This window comes from Balaenoptera musculus, chromosome 19 (genome assembly GCF_009873245.2).
Source record: "Balaenoptera musculus isolate JJ_BM4_2016_0621 chromosome 19, mBalMus1.pri.v3, whole genome shotgun sequence".
Lineage (NCBI taxonomy): Eukaryota > Metazoa > Chordata > Mammalia > Artiodactyla > Balaenopteridae > Balaenoptera > Balaenoptera musculus.
Genome location: NC_045803.1, coordinates 16,159,715 through 16,178,947, shown reverse-complemented (window position 1 = coordinate 16,178,947; position 19,233 = coordinate 16,159,715). Strand labels below are relative to the sequence as shown.

The window sequence follows — 19,233 nt, the reverse complement described above, 5'->3', positions numbered from 1 at the left end:
AAAATGCTACTACACATTTCATGCACCTATAGGTAAATTTTGTTTTGTTTACCAAAAACTTTCATACAATATATACCATTTAAAATCCTCTATTTTCATTTAATACTGTAAATTCTCTTATGCTTCCTTTCCTAGTAAATACATGGTTATAAGATGGCTGCTCCATATGCAGCACTATATCCACTTTCCAGGCAGGAAGGAGAAAGGAGGAAGGCCAAAAGAATACATACCCACTGAGCCTGCCCCATCCCCACCCCTTTAAAGAACTAAGAAATCCAATCTAACAGCTTTTGTTTACAACCATAAGGGAAACTAAAACATGTTTTTTGTTTGTTTGTTTTTGGCCATGCTGTGCGGCTTGCAGGATCTTAGTTCCCTGACCAGGGATTGAACCCATGCCCCCTGCAGTGGAAGCCTGGGAGTCCTAACCACTGGACCGCCAGGGAATTATCTTCCTATTTGTTTTTTGTTAAGCTGAGCACACTGCCCCTTCGAACAAAAATCCGGATTTTTATAGCAATAAAGGGGAGAATGGATATTGCGTTAGTCACACATGAAAAAACAACACTGTCTAATATTAAAAATATTCTCAAATAACTTTCAATTATGTGGGAAGTTACAACATCACTTAAATGAAAGTATTTTAAAAAAATATATGTATACACATGTGTGTATATATACGTGTGTATATATATGTATCTACATGGTTACATATAGGTACATATGTAAAATCAGAATACTCAGCATACATATTAATTTTTTAAAGTACGAATGCAAGGAAGATATTTCCAAAGAGAAATAGTGGGTTCCAGTTTACTTCATGGGTCTTTGTTAGGAGTTAGCCAAGAAAGAAAAAAAATCACCTCCTGAAAAAGTAAAGCATTTTACAAACAAAGAGAAAATACCAAGCCACCTTATGTACGACTTTTAGATGTCACAACCATTATTTTCTCCTCCTTGGAGATCTCTCTTGGAGAAGGATATGTTAGCTAAGCAGCAGTGGGGAAAGGATGGGGTTAAAGCACACCAAAGTGTGCTTTGTTTTGCAGAAACTGTTAAATTGCAGAAAGTTCCAAACGCCAGATGTTTCAAAAAGGTTACAGTGCAAACAAACAACCAAAACACCTGCTTGCTTGCAGTTTTTGACAACCTAGAGTAACCTCTAGCTCTTTACCATGCCTGCCCTTTCAGGGCTATGCATGCCCCCCAGGTTTAAAACTTCCCCGTCCAGCTTTGGAGAGACAGTACTTTGAGAGCTAGCTCTCTGTCTCCTTACTTGTCACAAATAATAAATGCTTCTGCTTTACTCAAAAGTACTTGGTGTGTTGACTGGCTATGCACCACAAGGGACAGACCCATTGAGCCCGGTAACAGAGATGGGGCAAGGAGACAACAAACCTTTCTTGAGGTCCAGATGACAAGGTCACCTTGCTCACTTGCCCCTCCCTGACCAGGGGAAGGCTATCAGAGGAGACCCGGGCTTCCATCTCAACCTCAACGTCATAGAGAAGAATCAGGATTTTTACAGGGGCAGAGCCATCCTGTGTCTCATACATGACTACATGTGACACAGTAACTGACAGTCTCCCCAAATTCACACATCCAGTGCTGCATAGTCACACACCCACCAGTAGACACAAAGTTAACAGCCTCAGTCACAGACTCCCCTTTCCTTCCGCACACAGTGCTACACACTCACAATCCCCACTAGGGCGCAGTCACAGAGGCACAATAACAAAGCTCCCTATGCCTGCACAGAAGAGGAATACACGATCCCACAGAAACAATCCACACACCCACCACAGGGACACACAGTCACAGGTAACCCACACCAGCACACAGTATTACACACGGTCACACATTAACAATCATACCACGGAGATTCATCCACAGAAAGCTACACACACACGGTATCACACACAGTCAGAATAACACACACATCACTGGGACACATAGTCACACAGAATTTCGTAACCGACACTCCCCTCCCCAACCCCGTCCGTTCCGCCTGAACAGACTTAATACTCAGTCTCAATCCCCGCCCCGAGCTCTGGACGTTTCACCTCCAATCTCCCGTGCGCGGCGTCAGCCGCCAACAGCTCAGAGACTAACACCCGGCTCCCGTACAGCTCTACTCAGAGCCTCCGGCCGGAGAACGCGGCGACCTCTGGGAAATGTAGTTCAGAGCCGCACTCGCGAGGGACAAGATGGCGCTGGGCTTGAGCCCTGCCAAAGAGATCCCCACAATCACTCCCTGCCTCACTCCTACTCCACCCCAGCCTCGAACCGCGCCCTGGAGTCTTCTGGCGCTCCTGGCGTAGCCTTGCACCGTGGCTCCTAGTTGGAGTCTCCCTGGCGTGCTTGAACTGGGCTTCTTATAACCCAAGGCACACCACTGCCCTCTTCCAGAGGTAGAGTTAGCACAGATAGAGTGTTACCTAAGTCCTGAGGCTCAGCCTACGTACACTACTCCCCCAACCAGGAAGACAGTCCCACAAGCTTTGGTGGAGTTGAGAAAGCGCGAAAGCTGACTCGAAAAGCCGACTCGAACCACTGAAACTTCTGGGAAATGTAGTCCACAGTCAAAAAAACGTGGACAACCGGCCAATATCGACTGATTCTGCCCGGTACTGAGCCCAGGCTTGGCGGAGCCCAGGAGACCTCTGGGAATGCTCGCTAGCCTGGAGTGCGCAGGCGCAGGCGCAGGCGCAGGCTTTCCGGCTCGCCATCGTCGTCTTTGTCTGCTGGTGAGTTTGGTTTTGGCTCAACGAAACGCAGATCTTGTTGCGGGACCTGGGTTTCTGGTTTTAGAATCCGGTCGGGTAGGCTGTAAGGGAGGTTTTGTGGAGCCTACTACCGGGCTGGGGAAACTGAAGGGGAGGAATCGCCTCCTGTGACGTGCAGTGTTCAAAGCTTCTGTGGATGGGGGCAGGGGTACAGAAGGAAACGGGCGGGTTCTCCGGTGGGTGACAAAGGTTGTGAGGGAGTGTGAGAGGGTTGTAGAGTTGCAACCTGTATGGTTCCAGGTTTGTGAGTTTGGGTGGCATTGTGAACTTAGTGGGGTAGTACCATGTAAACCTCACTTTTCTAGTTTCTAAAATAATGATAAGGATGCATCTCTCTGGAGCATCCGTTTCTGTGAAAGATGAGAAAGGGAAAAGGCTAAAAGCAGACTCATTGTGGAGTAGAAAACAAAATCAGCATTCCTTTTTTTTTTTTTTTTTAAATTGGAAAGATTTCCGGGAAACTTGTTATTCGTTGTCTAGACTCTCTGTAGGTATTGAATTTTCTTAATTCTTTGAAGGAATTTTGGTAAGGCTGCTTTGAGAAGTCCTGGACTAAGGAATAGCTTTAAGAGGTAGTTTCCACAAGTGCAGACAGCACGGACGGAATTGGGAAGCAAGTTGTCCTGTCTTTGGTGCAGAAATCAAGTAACGGATTTAAGACTCCCTGGTTTGTCAGTGAGCATGGCAGTCTGACTCCTAATTTGGCCAGGTTTTCCCCAAACGAAATGGCCTTTATAAATGTAGCGAAACAAATTTTTCTTTTATCTACAAAGAGAATTTCTTCCAGTATTTTATCACACTTAACATATTTTTCAATAAAACGAAAAAGAAAAGTACCACAGTACAAAAATTCATGTATAGAAATAATAGCTTTGATACATACCGAAAATAATCAGTAATAGTTATAAAGAAGACTACTTTATTTACAATAGCAACAAATCAGATAAAACACCTAGGGATAAACAGTAAATGTATAAAACCTTTATGAAGATTATTTTTAAATGTTAATGAAAGACCCAAAAGAAGACTTGAGCAAATGGAAATATATACTATATGTTAGATAGATTTTGAAAGTCTGCAATGTATTTTGTTATATGAAGAAAGTAAAGTGTATGTTTGGTGTAATACACTACTTTTTTTAGTAAGTGGGGATAGGAATGTATATTTGTAGTTACACAGAAAATAAAAATAGCTGTGAGGGGATGCAGCAGCTAGGGCACGGATAAGAATCACATTTTTGCTTGCGTGTTTTGTACACTTCCATTTTTAATTGGGATGGAGGAATTAGATTTCTGTGTTCACTCCATTCCTTTTCAGGAGTTTATCACTGCCTCATTCTTGAACGTTTCCTTGATTTCCATAATACTTCTCTCATTTTTATAATTCTGGTCAAAACCAAGGAACAACTCCCCCCCCCCCCAAAAAAAAGAAAAAGAAAAACCCTCCATTAGTGACTTATGTTTCTGTTTTTCCCTTAAATATTAGTGTTCTTAAGTTTCTGACTTTGATCATTTTTTTTCACCTCTAAGAACTCTATGAGCAAAAAAATTCCACTGCTGTGGCTTCAGCTGACACAGGACTAACAAATGATCATTCCTATTTGAGGCTTGTCCTGAGCTCCTCATGCACATATCCAACTGCCTAATAGACAGCACCATCTGGAGGTTGCATAGGAACTTCAAACTCTTTATGTCCAGAATGTTATACTTATGTCTTTCCTCCTGCAGTTTGCCTCCATCCTTTCCCCCTTCTGTATTACCTGTTTTCATCAGTTCATAGCACTGTCCGGGCAGATTCTAAGCATACTACATTGGATCAAGCGTGTGAGGAAGTATGATCCTTTTATCTGTCATACCCCATTACAAATTGGAGACCATGGTCTTTTCAATACACATAATAAGTGAGAAATGTATATATGTTTGCTGAACCAATGAATTGAATGACCATATAATTATAGGACGCTTAAAATATTTAATGTCTCCTAGAGTAACATAACCTAGGTAAAATATTAGGCTTCTAAAAATTTTAAGAACTCTGATTCATGAATTATTTCAGAGTCACTCCCTTTGTATTTTATCCATATCACTCAAGGTTGACGACTTCACACTTATGAGAAAAGTGTTGTTATGATACTCAAAACTGTGACTGTGACTGTTCAGTCAGGAGCAAGGCTACAAGTGACACCTGCTCAAAGGTACCCGTACAGGTTGTGATTCTAGAGAACTCTAGCAACTCAGTCTTGTAGTTTCTCTGTGTAACCTAAATTCTGAAAATACGATACCTTCTGTTTCTCATTTTTTGAAATGTATGGAGCCTTTAAATGGTATAATGAGTTTGACCTGAGATGCAAATTACAAATACTCTTTTTTCCATGTGCTCACATGTATGTATGTGCTCCAGTTTCTAAGCCAAAGGGTCAGCGTTACATTGTTCTTTTTCACAAGCCAGCTTCCTTGTGCATCTCCAGGAGGTGCACTTTCCTTATCCTTCAACTCCTTTGAGGGTCTAAGGGCTCAGCCTGAATTCTGGGATGCTGCTTTGACCTTCAGCAGTAACATCCAAATCCTATGTTAGTATTTCGAATTTTAAAGTCACCAGTTCAAACAAGAAGAGCAATGGATGATTGAGGAAGAAATGTAAAGGAGGTGTTCTCCAGGTGAGTTAGGAAGAACCCAGCAGGTATGAATGGAATAAAGGCTCATTACAGTTACTCAGTGAGTTTACAACATCTGAAACTTTTTTTGAGGAGGTTTTCTTATCAGCCCCCATCCTTTGGAGTGAAAATTGCTAGGAATTCTTTAGATACCTAGGTAACATTTCCACCTGTTCTTCCTGGATTGGTACTCTTCTTTTTTCAGATTCTGGAGGACTGGGTGCCTCTCTAACCTCTATTCTGGATGCCAGCCTCTCTACCTCATTTGCAGTCTCAATTTTAGGACTTCTACAGCCTAAATTTCGTCCTTCTCTCTGTAACATTCTCCATTTTTTACTTCTCCCTATATGCCTAGACTCCTTTCCTTCATTCAGTCCTTCTTGCCAAGGATTATAGATCTGTAATCTTTCAAAAACTAGCACGTAGATTCTTTTCTTTAAAATTTAACTATCATTTCTCCCTCCTTCTATCGTTATATACCTCAGAGTTGAATTTTACCCCCTTATCCTTATTTCTTATTGTCTTCTTACCTCCAGATATCATAGTATAACTCTTCTCCAACTCCTGCCTTTTAACAATAATGCAGGCTTGGAAATTAGTGCTGACTTCCTACTAGTTCAACTCCCTGTTACTTTTAAAGAGAAATAGAACTATTATTTTTAAACTCTAATACATATACTTGATAGAAATTAAAAGACTAGATATGTCTCCTTATTCCTGGCTCTCAGTTCTCCATTTCTGCTCCCTGGAAGCAGCAATTATTAACATTGTATGCTTCTAAATGTTTTATGAGTATACAAGGAGACTTTTAGGCAGAGCAGTGACATGATTTGACTGTGACAAGATTACTGTGATTGCTATGTTGAGAAGAGTTGTAACATATATCAAAATGCTCAAATGTGAAGCAAACTCAATGTATTCTGTTTAAATGGTGATCTGTTAAGAGCAGAGGTTGGCAACTATACCCTACTATGTGTTTTTGTAAAAAGTTCATTCATTTTCTTATGGTCTGAGACTACTTTCAGGCTACAATGCCTGAGTTGAGTTGGCATCTGCAGATACATGATATGTAAAGCAATGAAACAGGACTAAAAAGTGTTATCAATCATGGTAAAGCTAAGTGACTATAATAAACCCCAAAATGTGCTGGTTTAAGGAATGTAGGAATTCATTTCTTGGTCACATATCAGTTATGTGGTGAGTAGTCAAAATTTGCGTGGTAGCTTTGGTCTTTGTGGTACTTTAAGATCCAGATTTCTTCCAGGTGTCTCTTTAACATTTAGTTGTGGTTGAAGCTGGATCAACAATGCATCCTGGTTCCAGCCTGGTAGAGGAGAGAGGAACCACCACTCTGGGGTGGGGGGGGGTCAATGAATTATTTTGTAAAGGGCCAGGTAGTAAGTTTTTTAGGCTTTGTAAGCCATAGGATCTCTGTTGCAACTACTCAACTCAGGCATTGTAGCACAGTTAGTTTGCTTAGCATTAGAGCATTTTGATTTATACTTTGAAAATACTTTTTAAACCACAAGATAAATGCTGTTGAAAGGACCATTTTGCCTGGTATTCAGACAATGTTGCCTAGTTCAGTTCAGGACTGTCATTTCACAGTATAAAAAATTCAGTTTGGGGAGGGTGGGAGGGAGGCTTACGAGGGAGGGGATTGGGGGATATATGTATGCATATGGCTGATTCACTTTGTTGTGCAACAGAAACTAACACAGCATTGTGAAGCAATTATACTCCATTAAAGATGTATTTAAAAAAATTCAGTTTTGATAAGTATGTGTGAAGGATGTTGATATAATCCCTGTAAAAATACAAGGGGCTTTAATTACCAAGGAGATGTAATTTCTGTGTTTTCTTTTGGCTTATTAGTAATACAGAACTTAGTCCTGATCTGTTGAGCATCATGCTTTGGCAAATTTAATGAATTTAAAAATTGGAAAATTTTAAATATATAGTATTACTGTACTTTGTTAAAAGTTTAGTAAAATTCACATCTTAAACCATGTATACCTGGGACTTTGGGGTGATAAAATGTCTGAATGATTATCTCTTTTTTTCCTATGTTTATTTTTCTGTTTAGATTTTCTGTCTTTTCTGGTCTCAGTTTTCAGAGGTTGTATTTGCTAGGTTTTCAAATTTATTTGCATAGGGTTGAGCAAAATAATCTCTACAATCCTTATTTCCAAATAATCATTTTTTATTTTTGTAATTTTGCTTTTATTCCCTTTTAGTTTTTCCCTAAGAATCAACTCATGAATCTATTATTACTTCTATTTTTGTTTGTAATAATTACTTTTCTTATCTTTACTAATTTTTCTGTTTTTCTTTTATTTTCTTCTCCTTATTGTAATTCCTTAGTTGGAATGTTTATTATGATTATTTCTTTTAAAAATAATGTAAACATTTATGCTAAAACTTCTCCAAGCATTATTTTCAAATGTGTTCTATGGGTTCTGGGTTCTGATATACATTGTGTTCTGAATAATATTCTGAACATTACACAATTTATTTTAATTTCCTCTTTGACCAAAGAGTTTGTTCAAGCCAGTAGATTTTGGAATTTACAAGTGAAAGATTTTCATTTTTCTAATTTATGACTTTTTTTTTTTAGTCAGAGTATTTTATTTTTTATCTGTCCTTTTCTACTTTGTGGAATATTTGAGATTTTATAGGCCTACCATGTGGACTGATTTTGAGAATGTTCTCTGAGCATTTTAAAAGATGGTTCACTATCTATTTTCAAGATACAAAATAAACTAGTTAGCTCTATATTATAAATAAGTGCATGTTTTTATTTCATGTTCCCATTTTTTATATGTTTGTATATTTCATGGATTTGATCTCCGAGGTTGAGAGAGGTAGTCTTCTCAGTTGCTAATGTGTTTTTGTATCTTGGATATCTGTATTTTATATATTCATGATTATCTTCTTTATTTTATCTTTAGTCTTTATTTTAGCAATTCTTATATATTGTTTTAGATGCATATCTTGTATATATATAGTTTAGGAGGGTTTTGCCATATCAGTTGTTAAACTTTAGCATGAATCAAAGTCACCTGAAGGGCTTGTAAAATACAGATTGCTGGGCCCTACACACAGGTTTTTTGATTCTGGAGGTCTGGTTTGAGGCCTGAGAATTTTCTGTATGATCCTATCATAGCTCTTTTAATAGTTATTTTTATTCTAGTTGCACTTATTGACAGGAACAATATGGTTGGTATTGATTCTCTGATTTTACTTTATATACTGTTTTTATTTTATTTTATTTTATTTTTGGGCCACGCAGCGCAGCTTGTGGGATCTTAGTTCCTTGACCAGGGATTGAACCCATGCCCTTGGCAGTGAAAGCATGGAGTCCTAACCACTGGACCTCCAGGGAATTCCCAACTGTTTTAAATTCTGCCTCATCTTTTATCTTTTGTATCTTTTGCGTAGGATCTTTCTTTGTTTTGAATATATGTCTTTTTTTCCCGAAAATTTGGAAAGTTTATATTTTTTTCTTATGGTTGCCTTTATATTCATAATTTTCTTAGTCTTCATCCCTGATTTGAGACAGTATCTATTTACTATCTGTTACCAGTATATTTTATACATTTTACAATACATATTTTCAGTCTCCCTCTTCCCTTCACTGCACAGTTAGTGATTGTGATTATTATTCTAGCTTTAAGTAGTAATGGTTGCACCGTTCTCACCTCTCCCTTCATATGTATGAAATTCTTTGCATCTTTGCCGTTGATTGTGCAGTGACCCATCTATCAAAATCCTATCCACTATTCAACCTTGACCTTCATTTTTATTAAACTGTCTCTCACTTCTAGCCCAATCTCTCTAATCTCTGTATCTCCATCTTATATTGTAGCTTCCAGAGCAACTTGGATCTTAAGTGTATACACTGTTAGATTTGTATTTTTCGCTTTGATGTCTAAGACATACATTGAAGCTCATTGGCAGAAAGGCCAGTTTTTATCCTTCTTGTCTGCATTCTTGAGCACAAATAAGATATTTTATTTTGTGAAATGTCTAGTCTTTCTCCCATTTTAAAAACTAAATTGTTTATCTTTTTATTATTGTGTTTCAAGAGTTGTATATATTCTGGATACAAGCCCTTTATTAGTTTCTCCCAGTCTATGGCTTTCCTTTTTGTTTTCTTAACTGTGTTTTCTTTTCTTTTCTTTAATTAATTAATTAATTAAATTTTTTTTTGGCTGCATTGGGTCTTCCTTGCTGTATGTGGGCTTTCTCTAGTTGCGTCGAGCGGGTGCTACTCTTCGTCACAGTGCACGGGCTTCTCAGTGCAGTAGCTTCTCTTGTTGCAGAGCATGGGCTCTAGGTGTGCAGACTTCAGTAGTTGTGGCACGCAGGCTCAGTAGTTGCGGCACACAGGATTAGTTGCTCCGCGGCATGTGGGAGCTTCCCGGACTAGGGCTCGAACCCGTGTCCCCTGCATTGGCAGGTGGATTCTTAACCACTGTGCCACCAGGGAAGTCCTTAACTGTGTTTTTTGAAGGGCGTTAATTAATTTTTAATTTTGATGAAGTCTACCATTTTTTCTTTTATATTAATAGTTTTTTTATTAATAGTTTTAATAAGTTTAGTTCTTATGCTGAGGTCTATAATTGATTTTGAGTGAATTTTTGCTTATGGTATGCAGTGAGGGTTGAGGTATTTTTTTCTAGTTATGGAAATTATAGCACTGATATGAGTGGCAGCATATTACTAATCAGTTCTTGAAATGATTTATAAGAAAATGAGGATATAATTTTAAGACAGATAGATCAGGATAATGTCCAAGGTTTGCAGTGAGTGGATGGAAAACAGTTACAAAAGAAAGGATTTAAAGAGAGGCCAAGGAAAGGGCTCTTGACAAAAAAAAGAGCTTGGGTGCCAGTATATCAGGCATAATGAAAGGAGAAAAACAAATGAAAATTGAATTTGATGGCAATGACAGTTTCTGTATCAAGAAATGATAGTATCAGTAATCAAAATAGAAATCAAAATCAGATTTGGAAGCAAAAATGGCTATTTTCTGTCATATTTTCTTTTTTTCTTTCCCATTAAATATATGTGTACTTTGCTGTTTAGCCCATGTGAAACTCAGTTGTAAGTAGATAAAAAGAGCATTGTCTATAGTTATTATACAATTATAGACTCAGTCAAGTTAAAAGGCCCAAGTCTTCAAGATCTCTGTAAGTATAACAAATAGGGGCTTTTAAAAGTCAAATAGGATTATAGCTATGCTTGCTCCATTCTTCCTCACCCATAGTTTTTGTTCCACATAGACAGCCACTTTCAACTCATTTGACTGTGTCTGTTGGTGTTTATTCCCGTATTTTATACAGCTATTTTACCTATTTTAAATGTGATCAATTTAATCATTATCAACATGCTAATATGAAAGATGGGGTTCAGAAAATTTCCTGCATTCATTTTTCTTCATATTTTCTCTGAAACTCCTTTCTCTGATGCTTCATATTTTCTCTTGAACCTCCTGGATTCCTCCACTAGACTACTAATTTCCCAGTCATTACTCTCCTTTTTTTTTTTTTAAAAATATTTATTTATTTATTTATTTATTTATGGCTGTGTTGAGTCTTCGTTTCTGTGCGAGGGCTTTCTCCAGTTGCGGCAAGCGGGGGCCACTCTTCATCACAGTGCATGGGCCTCTCACTATTGCGGCCTCTCTTGTTGCGGAGCACAGGCTCCAGATGCACAGGCTCAGTAGTTGTGGCTCACGGGCCTAGTTGCTCCGCGGCATGTGGGATCTTCCCAGACCAGGGCTCGAACCCGTGTCCCCTGCATTGGCAGGCAGATTCTCAACCACTGCGCCACCAGGGAAGCCCTACTCTCCTTCTTTATTCCTTTCTCCCTTCCTTCCTTCTTTTTTTTTTTTTTAATTTTTTTATTCTGGGAGATATTCTGGAATTTTTTTCCCAACCTATTGAATTTTTAAGGTCAGCATCATATTGTTTATTTCCAAAAGCACTTATTTATAGAATCCTATTAATATTTCACTGCTATATAATCTCTTAGCTTTCTGTGATACTAATTATATATTGTATGTATGTGCTCTTTTGTTCCTTGCCTTGTTTTTTCCTATTTGTTTGATCTTTCACATTATGGCTTTTGTCCAATTTTTGTGATCTTTAACTCTACATTAATACATTGAGGTACCAGAAAGATTATTTTAATCTCTGTGTCCATGGGTGGGTCTTGTGAAATGGTGGGCTTCACTGTGCAGCATTCAGTCAGATATCTAAGTCTTTCTTTTATATGACTCCAAATGTCAGTATCTGTAGGTGTTCTCATGATCTTCTCATTTTTTCAAACAAGAACCCTTCCTTTATCTGACAACTACCAGCATTCTTGGAGTCTAGCAGAAGAAAGAAGTTGGGAGCCTATACTATATATAAACTTATACTCATCCCCTTCTTTCATTATGGTACTCTCATCTACTTTCCCTGTCATCACTAAATTTGGAGTTTCTCAGTTGTACTTTGGATAATTCCTATTTCTTTCCAGTTAGGAGAATTGGGTGTATCAGCTGCTCCTTTCATTTTATAAGCCCCACCTTCCACTCTCATGCAGTGTCTCCAGTTATAGTGCCTTTCTGTTGACAGCTGTGTCACAGATTGCCTTGCTTCTAAGTGGCATCCTCATCTGCTAGCATTTTATTTAAGTCACTCAGTTCTGCTGTTAATTTACAGTCCTTTATTTGCTTTCCTTTCAAAATTTCCTAATACTTTCATCCACTGTTGTCTCCTCAACCTTTTAGATTTTATGAGTAATGCCCTTCATCCCCTATTGTCATTTTAATGGAGTTTCAGGAAAATGTAGAAATAAATATCTTATTTAACCACATATCCCTTATTAATACTCCTATTCATTTTATTTTTTATCCCTTCATCCTAGGCTTTCCAAATGTTACGTGTTTGTCTTTCATCCTGTTTGTCACCTGTTTTTTATGTTTTCCCTTACTTTACTGATTTATAAAGTATACATTGTTTCATTTAAAAGCAGTTTAAGCTACATGCACCCATGGATGTTATTTGTATTTGAGCTTTCCTTTATACTGGTAGGTTAGGTTTGAAATAAAGAGTCTATTTTTAAATTGCATATTTTTGAAATTTTATTAAAAATAGTGGGAAAATTTACAAGTGTGATATTGATGATGATGATTGCTACTTTATTGAATGTTTACTACATGCCAGGCATTAAATATTTTACAGTGATTAACTCTTTTCAATGATGATTTTTTTGTACTCCTTTTTAGAAAAGGCCTGGGAAATTTATAAGTAAATAAAGACACAACAGGAAAGACTTGTGGGTTAAGTCTCATCCTTCTCCGTGAAAACACAGCTAAAGAAAAACTCAGAAAACCTAGGTAGCAGAAAAGTATTTCCTCTGAGCACAGACATTGATTCTTTAAGACTACTCCTCTGTGTATGGGACTCAGTTTAAACGAGTTTGGAACATTTAATTTACACTTAAATATGAGAGAAGCTGTCTAAAAAAGAACCATTAAGAATATAATGAGGATGCTATATTTCATCCCAATTTGTAATCAGCTAATCACAGGATAACCAATGTGAAAAGTCTTTCATCATATATTCAACTTTGATAGATAGCTGAAAATTACTATTGGAGAGAAACCATATGAATTTACTGAATGTGGAAAAGCTTTCATCCATGTCACATGTCAAGAGATACTAAGGAATTCTTGTTGGAGAAGGTATCTGTGCATGATAAGAATGTTGGAAAGCCTTCAGCCTGAATCAGATCTCCTTCAGCATGATCAAATTCATGCTGGAGAGAAACCTTATGAATGTAATGAATGTGGAAAAACATTTAGCCTGAAGCAAAACCTCATAGAGCATAAGAAAATGCATACTGGAGAGAAATCACATGAATGTAATGAATGTGGTAAAGAATTCTCTCGAGTCTCATCCCTTACTCTACATTTGAGAAGTCATACAGGAAAGAAACCATATAAATGTAATAAATGTGGAAAAGCCTTCAGCCAGAAGGGAAACTTACTTACTCATCAAAAACATCATACTGGAGAGAAAACTTATGAATGTGGGAAAGCTTCTATTCAGATGCCAAGCCTTATTAAACACCAGAGAAATCATATTGGAAACAAACCCTATGTATGTAAGGAATGTGGCAAAGCCTTCAATGGCAAATCATATCTCTCTGAGCATGAGAAAATTCATACAGGAGAGAAACCATTTGAATGTAATCAGTGTGGAAGAGCTTTCAGCCAGAAGCAATACCTTGTTAAACATCAGAATATCCATAGTGGAAAGAAACCCTTTAAATGTAATGAGTGTGGAAAAGCCTTTAGCCAGAAGGAAAACCTCATTATCCATCAAAGAATTCATACTGGCGAGAAACCTTATGAATGTAAAGGGTGTGGGAAAGCTTTCATTCAGAAGTCAAGCCTCATTAGACACCAGAGAAGTCATACAGGAGAGAAACCTTATATATGTAAGGAATGTGGAAAAGCCTTCAGTGGGAAATCAAACCTCACTGAGCATGAGAAAATTCATATTGGAGAGAAACCCTATAAATGTAATGAATGTGGAACAATCTTTAGGCAGAAGCAGTACCTCATTAAACATCACAATATTCACACAGGAGAGAAACCCTATGAATGTAATAAATGTGGAAAAGCCTTCTCTCGAATCACATCTCTCATCGTACATGTGAGAATTCACACAGGTGATAAGCCTTATGAATGTAAAATATGTGGGAAAGCCTTCTGTCAAAGCTCATCTCTTACTGTGCATATGAGAAGCCATACAGGTGAGAAGCCCTATGGCTGTAATGAATGTGGGAAAGCCTTCTCTCAGTTCTCAACTCTTGCTCTGCATATGAGAATCCACACTGGAGAAAAACCTTATCAGTGTAATGAATGTGGGAAAGCTTTTAGCCAGAAGTCACATCATATTAGACACCAGAGAATTCATACTCATTAAAACTCTATGAATGCCTTGAATTTGGGAACACCTTCAAGAGAATTCATATTAAACAGTATATCAGAAAATTCATTTTACAGTAAATTCACATGAATGTGGAAAATCCTTCAGCAACAGCTCAAAATGTAATATACTGAGAATTTAATAACTATCACAGTATCATGAAAACCTACACCCCCAAGACCCCACAACAAACATTGTTCATGCTGTACTTTTAGGAGCATTCTCATTAAGGATCCAGTCATGGACACTAATCAACATGGTTCTGGAAGGCCTACCTGATGCATTCAGACAAAGATAAGCGAGGTATAAAGATGTGAAATTAAGAGACAAAATTGTCATTTTTTTGTTACATGTTTTGCTACATGTATAATCATCAAAATTATTTGCTCTTGATGCAGTAATAGAAAACAAAGATTGTGACAGAATATTATATCCAGAAACATATGCATGTCTGTATGGGGAATTGGCAATTGATAGAGGTGGTAATCACAAGTTGGTAGGAAAATCTGGATGATTCAAAAAATGGTCTCAGGGTAAATTGACTCTTCATGTGGAAAAATATTAGATCTTTGCTGTTGTTATACATTAAAGTATTTATTTAAAAATCCAAAAGTGTTATGAAGGTTAGAATGCAAAGAGCAAAACTTAATAATATAAGAATTTTATAGGAGAATTTTTTCAAACCTGAGGGTAGGAAAGAATTTCGAAAACAGATTCCAGAATACCCACTCTTGAGTATACATACATATAGCGAAGAAACTGATACATGTACCCAGGGAGTCCTGTACCTTTATGTTCATTGCAGCATGAATTATATTAGCAAAAAATTGGAAACAAATGTCTGTCACTTTTGAAATGGATGAATAAAATGTGATGCAGTCACACTGTATAATATTCTCTAGTAGTTAAGTATAACAAATTAAATCTATATGTATTAATAAGAAAGATATGGAAGTCATGTAGAGTGAAAACAAATGAAGTGAATATATTATAATTATTCCTGTATGAATTTAAATTAAATCAACACTAACCAACACTAGTATTAAAGCATTGGTTATGAGTGAACATTTTTATGTAAAGCTATGAAGAATGGATTGGAAGAATACACACTCAGTTCCCAAAAGTGGTTGTCTCTAAAAAGAAAGGCAGTAGAAGGGAAATGGGGCCAAACATGGTAGTTAAAGGATACTTCAGTTTTGTATCTAAATATCTATTTCATTAAAAAGAAATAAAGATTCCAAGTAAATAAAACAAAATATGTTAATTCTGAATTGTAATAATATATGAGTTTATTCTGTTGTTTATGCTGTTTCTTTTAAACTTCTGAAAATTAAAAAAGATAGGGATAGGAGTAGGGAAACTACATGGAGTACATGTTATAGTGGATTCACATTCCCAGTTAGATGCAGATATTTTACAGAAGATATTTCTACAATCATATCTTTACTATAAAATATGAATTTTAAAAATTGGAATGGTAACAAATCTAGTTATTTAAATTTACTCTCAAATGTCATATCACTAATCTCTGTGTGGTCTTTACTGAGACCACAGTAGATTATAGCATGATTTTGCAACAGGTGATTGAATCACATACATTTAAGGATCATATCACTTTGTAATACATCACTTAGTAATACATGCACAGACTTGTTAGAGATAATTCGTTTTTCAGAAACACTTATCAGGAATTTTAATAGTCCACATAACCAGTATTGGCATTAGAAATTTGACATTTTTTAAATGAGGAAAACATGTCACTCTTACATTTTTTTGTATGCCATTGAGTAAAACATCAACTCTTGCATTTCAGCTTGAGTTTTAAACTCAGACTATTTTTTTCCTCTAGTCTGCCACAGTCAGTTTCCCCCACCTCTAGTTTGTTTGTTTCCTTCAGGAAAATGGCACTGAAAAGGGAGATCTCAGACCTAAACAGAATTCTTTTATTAAAAGCAAATCTTTTTGAGGATTTTTGATTCTTTTCCACAATAACTTGACATATAGAAAGCAGTTAGTGCTCTTTTTGAATAGTGATAAAAATGAGTATGTAACACTTAAACCTTAGGCTGCTTTCAAATATATCAATTTCTTTTAAACTCAGAATAATACTATGCTACTATAACTATAGCACTGCACTGCTTATTAGCATATTTGAAGGTTGGTCTTGAGATAAGATTATAAATGCCATAGGTTGACTTTGTGAGGTAATGTATCCAAATAAGATACATGTATATCTATGTGAATCTAAATTATCCTCTCTTTTCTTCCATTTCTCATTAAGCATTCTCTCATATTCCTTAAGTGTTATCCACTTGTGCTGGTGCGGCTTTGAAGTTACCAGAGCAACTAGGAACTCTAATCCAGACCAAATAAGGAGGATTACCTTTTCGTGCCTATAGTTGGTCAGTGCCAAGGCCCAGCAACAAGAATGATTATAATGATCAAATAGAGTAAGATAAGCAGTTGCTGCACAGTATTCAGTGATATTGTGTGCTATAAATTTATTCAGCCATCCCCCTACTAATTCAACTTGTTGCTAGTTATTTGCCATCACAAACAACACTATAGTAAACACCTTTATATTGGCCCTTACATTTTATTTTTATTTCTTGGGGATAGATTATAGGCAAGAGACTGCTAGATTAAAGGATATGTGCTATTTTAAAGTTTTAATAGATGCAATCAGTTATTTTCAAAAAGACAGGTTTCCTCCAGCCATGCAATAGGTGGTATTATACTAAAATTCATGTTTGTCTGATGAGTATAAACCTCACCTTTTCCTAGATTTGCTTCTTTGTAAAATTTCATATTATTAGCCTATTTTCCTATAGGATTATTTATTTTTTTGTCAGTTTTGAAGACTTCATGTATTAGACATTAGGAAGTTTATGGATTGGTTATAGAGATATTTTAATCTCTAGATTGTATATGTTACTTCTTAGGTTTTCTTATAAGTTGTCTATTTCCTTTTTGCAATATATAAATAATCCATCTAGAATTGAATTTTTAATGTCATGTATGAGGGTTCATTTTCTTTTCTTCCAGATGGGTTGCCAGTTATAGAAGCACAATTTGTTAAAATAATCCAGCAGCCAGTTTAGCAGCAAGTCACACAGCTCTGACACCTGCATGTCCACCAGAAGCAATCACAGATTTGAACTAGCAATCAAAAAAAGAGAGAGGGAGAGCAGAATAAGCTTTAACCTAGCATTAGGTTTATTATTAGCTTTGTCCTGACAAGAAAATGTCTTCACAGCATGTTCATCAGACAGTCCTGCAACTACCCAAGCAAGCACAGCTTCCACTGCTTCAGCACTGCACAGAGGAGAAAAGATCAAAATGGGCGTGGTTCACCTCAGCACTGGGAAACATTAACATTCTCATCCAGCACAGTTTATAATAATCAACCAGGGCATCTGCACGGTGTGCCACCATCACATGGGGCACACTCAGTTGTAACAATGATAATCATTTAAGCACAGAGAAGCCACTGCCTTGGTTTCCCAAGACTTGTGATGCCTTAGTTATATAGGCTGTCAATGTCTACATGCCAATTAACAGTTCGTCCCATCCAGATACAGGCTACAAATGAGAGATTTACAGTGGTGTTTTCTTCAAGGAAAGTGTGGTAGAAATGCAAATCTAAAGTCATCTTTCCAGAGATGAATCAGTGGGAAAGGCCTGTTCTTAATCCTTTACTGATACCACACTTTTCCTACTCAACTAAAACTTTGCTATGTAATCCTTTAACCATATGATCTTTTCTTCATTCAACTTAAACTGCCTTATATTTTGATTTATACCAAGACCTATTTCTATATTCTCTTGCTTCATTAATCTGTTTTTCTATTCCTATACTAACACCATATTAATTGATAACATTAGCCTTATTGTATTTTGATACTGAGTATTACAGCAAGTCCCCCACTCCCTGCTGTTTTTCAGTTTTATTGGCTAAGTTAATTTTCTTTCTATATAAATTAAGATAGTTTTCTCAAATTACAAAAACCCTTTGATATTCTAATTGGAATTACATTAAATTTATACACTTACTTTGGGAGAAATGACATTTATGATACTGTCTTTCTGTCCCAAAACATAGTATGCCTTTGCATTTGTTCAAATTGTGATTCACGTCCTTCAGCATGAGGATTCTGAACAAAGTAATTTGAAGCCCGTCGCTGCTTAATACCATTATATTAAAGATTTTGTTCGGTGAATAAGGAAATCTCCCCTCCACCCCAGCCCAGAATTCATGTGTGGAAGCCCTAATCTACAATGTGATGGTATTTGGAGATGGAGCCTTAGGGAGATTAATTAGTTTTAGATTAGGTCATGAGGGTGGCACACTTATGATGGGAGTAGTGCCCTTATAAGGAATGCCTCGTGTATGCACCAAGCACACAGTGAGACAGCAGCTGTCTACAACCCAGGAAATGGACCTTCACCAAATCTGCCAGCACTTTGCTACTGGGACTTTTTAGCCTCTAGAACTGTGAGAAATAAACGTCTGTTGTTTAAGCCACCCAGTCTATGGTATTTTGTTATAGTAGCTCAAGCTAAGACAGTCCACTTCCTGCTTAATTCTACCCCAGCCAGTTAAATATGAGGTAAACATCTTGTCAGATGCTTACTATGAGCTCCTGATATATGGTAAATAAGACAAAGCCACTTCTCATTAGAAGAGTATAATCCCAACTCCATTAACAAGCTCTGTAATTTTTGGCAATTTGTAAAACTTCCTAAGTCTCAATTTCTTCATTTTAAAATAAAAATTGTTGGAATGGGAAATATGTGGAAAATA

General features: G+C 36.8%; 1 protein-coding gene across 2 annotated transcripts; it reads left to right on the top strand.

The window, feature by feature from the left end:
• Positions 1 to 2,704: 2,704 nt before the first annotated feature.
• On the top strand, positions 2,705 to 18,943 carry ZNF260 (zinc finger protein 260). 2 transcript variants are annotated; one of them, XM_036832947.1, is made up of 2 exons: positions 2,705 to 2,747; positions 12,719 to 18,943. In XM_036832947.1, the coding sequence occupies exon 2, from the start codon at positions 13,188 to 13,190 to the stop codon at positions 14,424 to 14,426; it is 1,239 nt and encodes a 412-aa protein (XP_036688842.1). In that variant the 5' UTR covers positions 2,705 to 2,747; positions 12,719 to 13,187; the 3' UTR covers positions 14,427 to 18,943. The 2 variants fall into 2 exon arrangements, with proteins under 2 accessions (XP_036688842.1, XP_036688841.1); XM_036832946.1 differs by lacking the exon at positions 2,705 to 2,747 and adding an exon at positions 5,387 to 5,442.
• Positions 18,944 to 19,233: the final 290 nt, after the last annotated feature.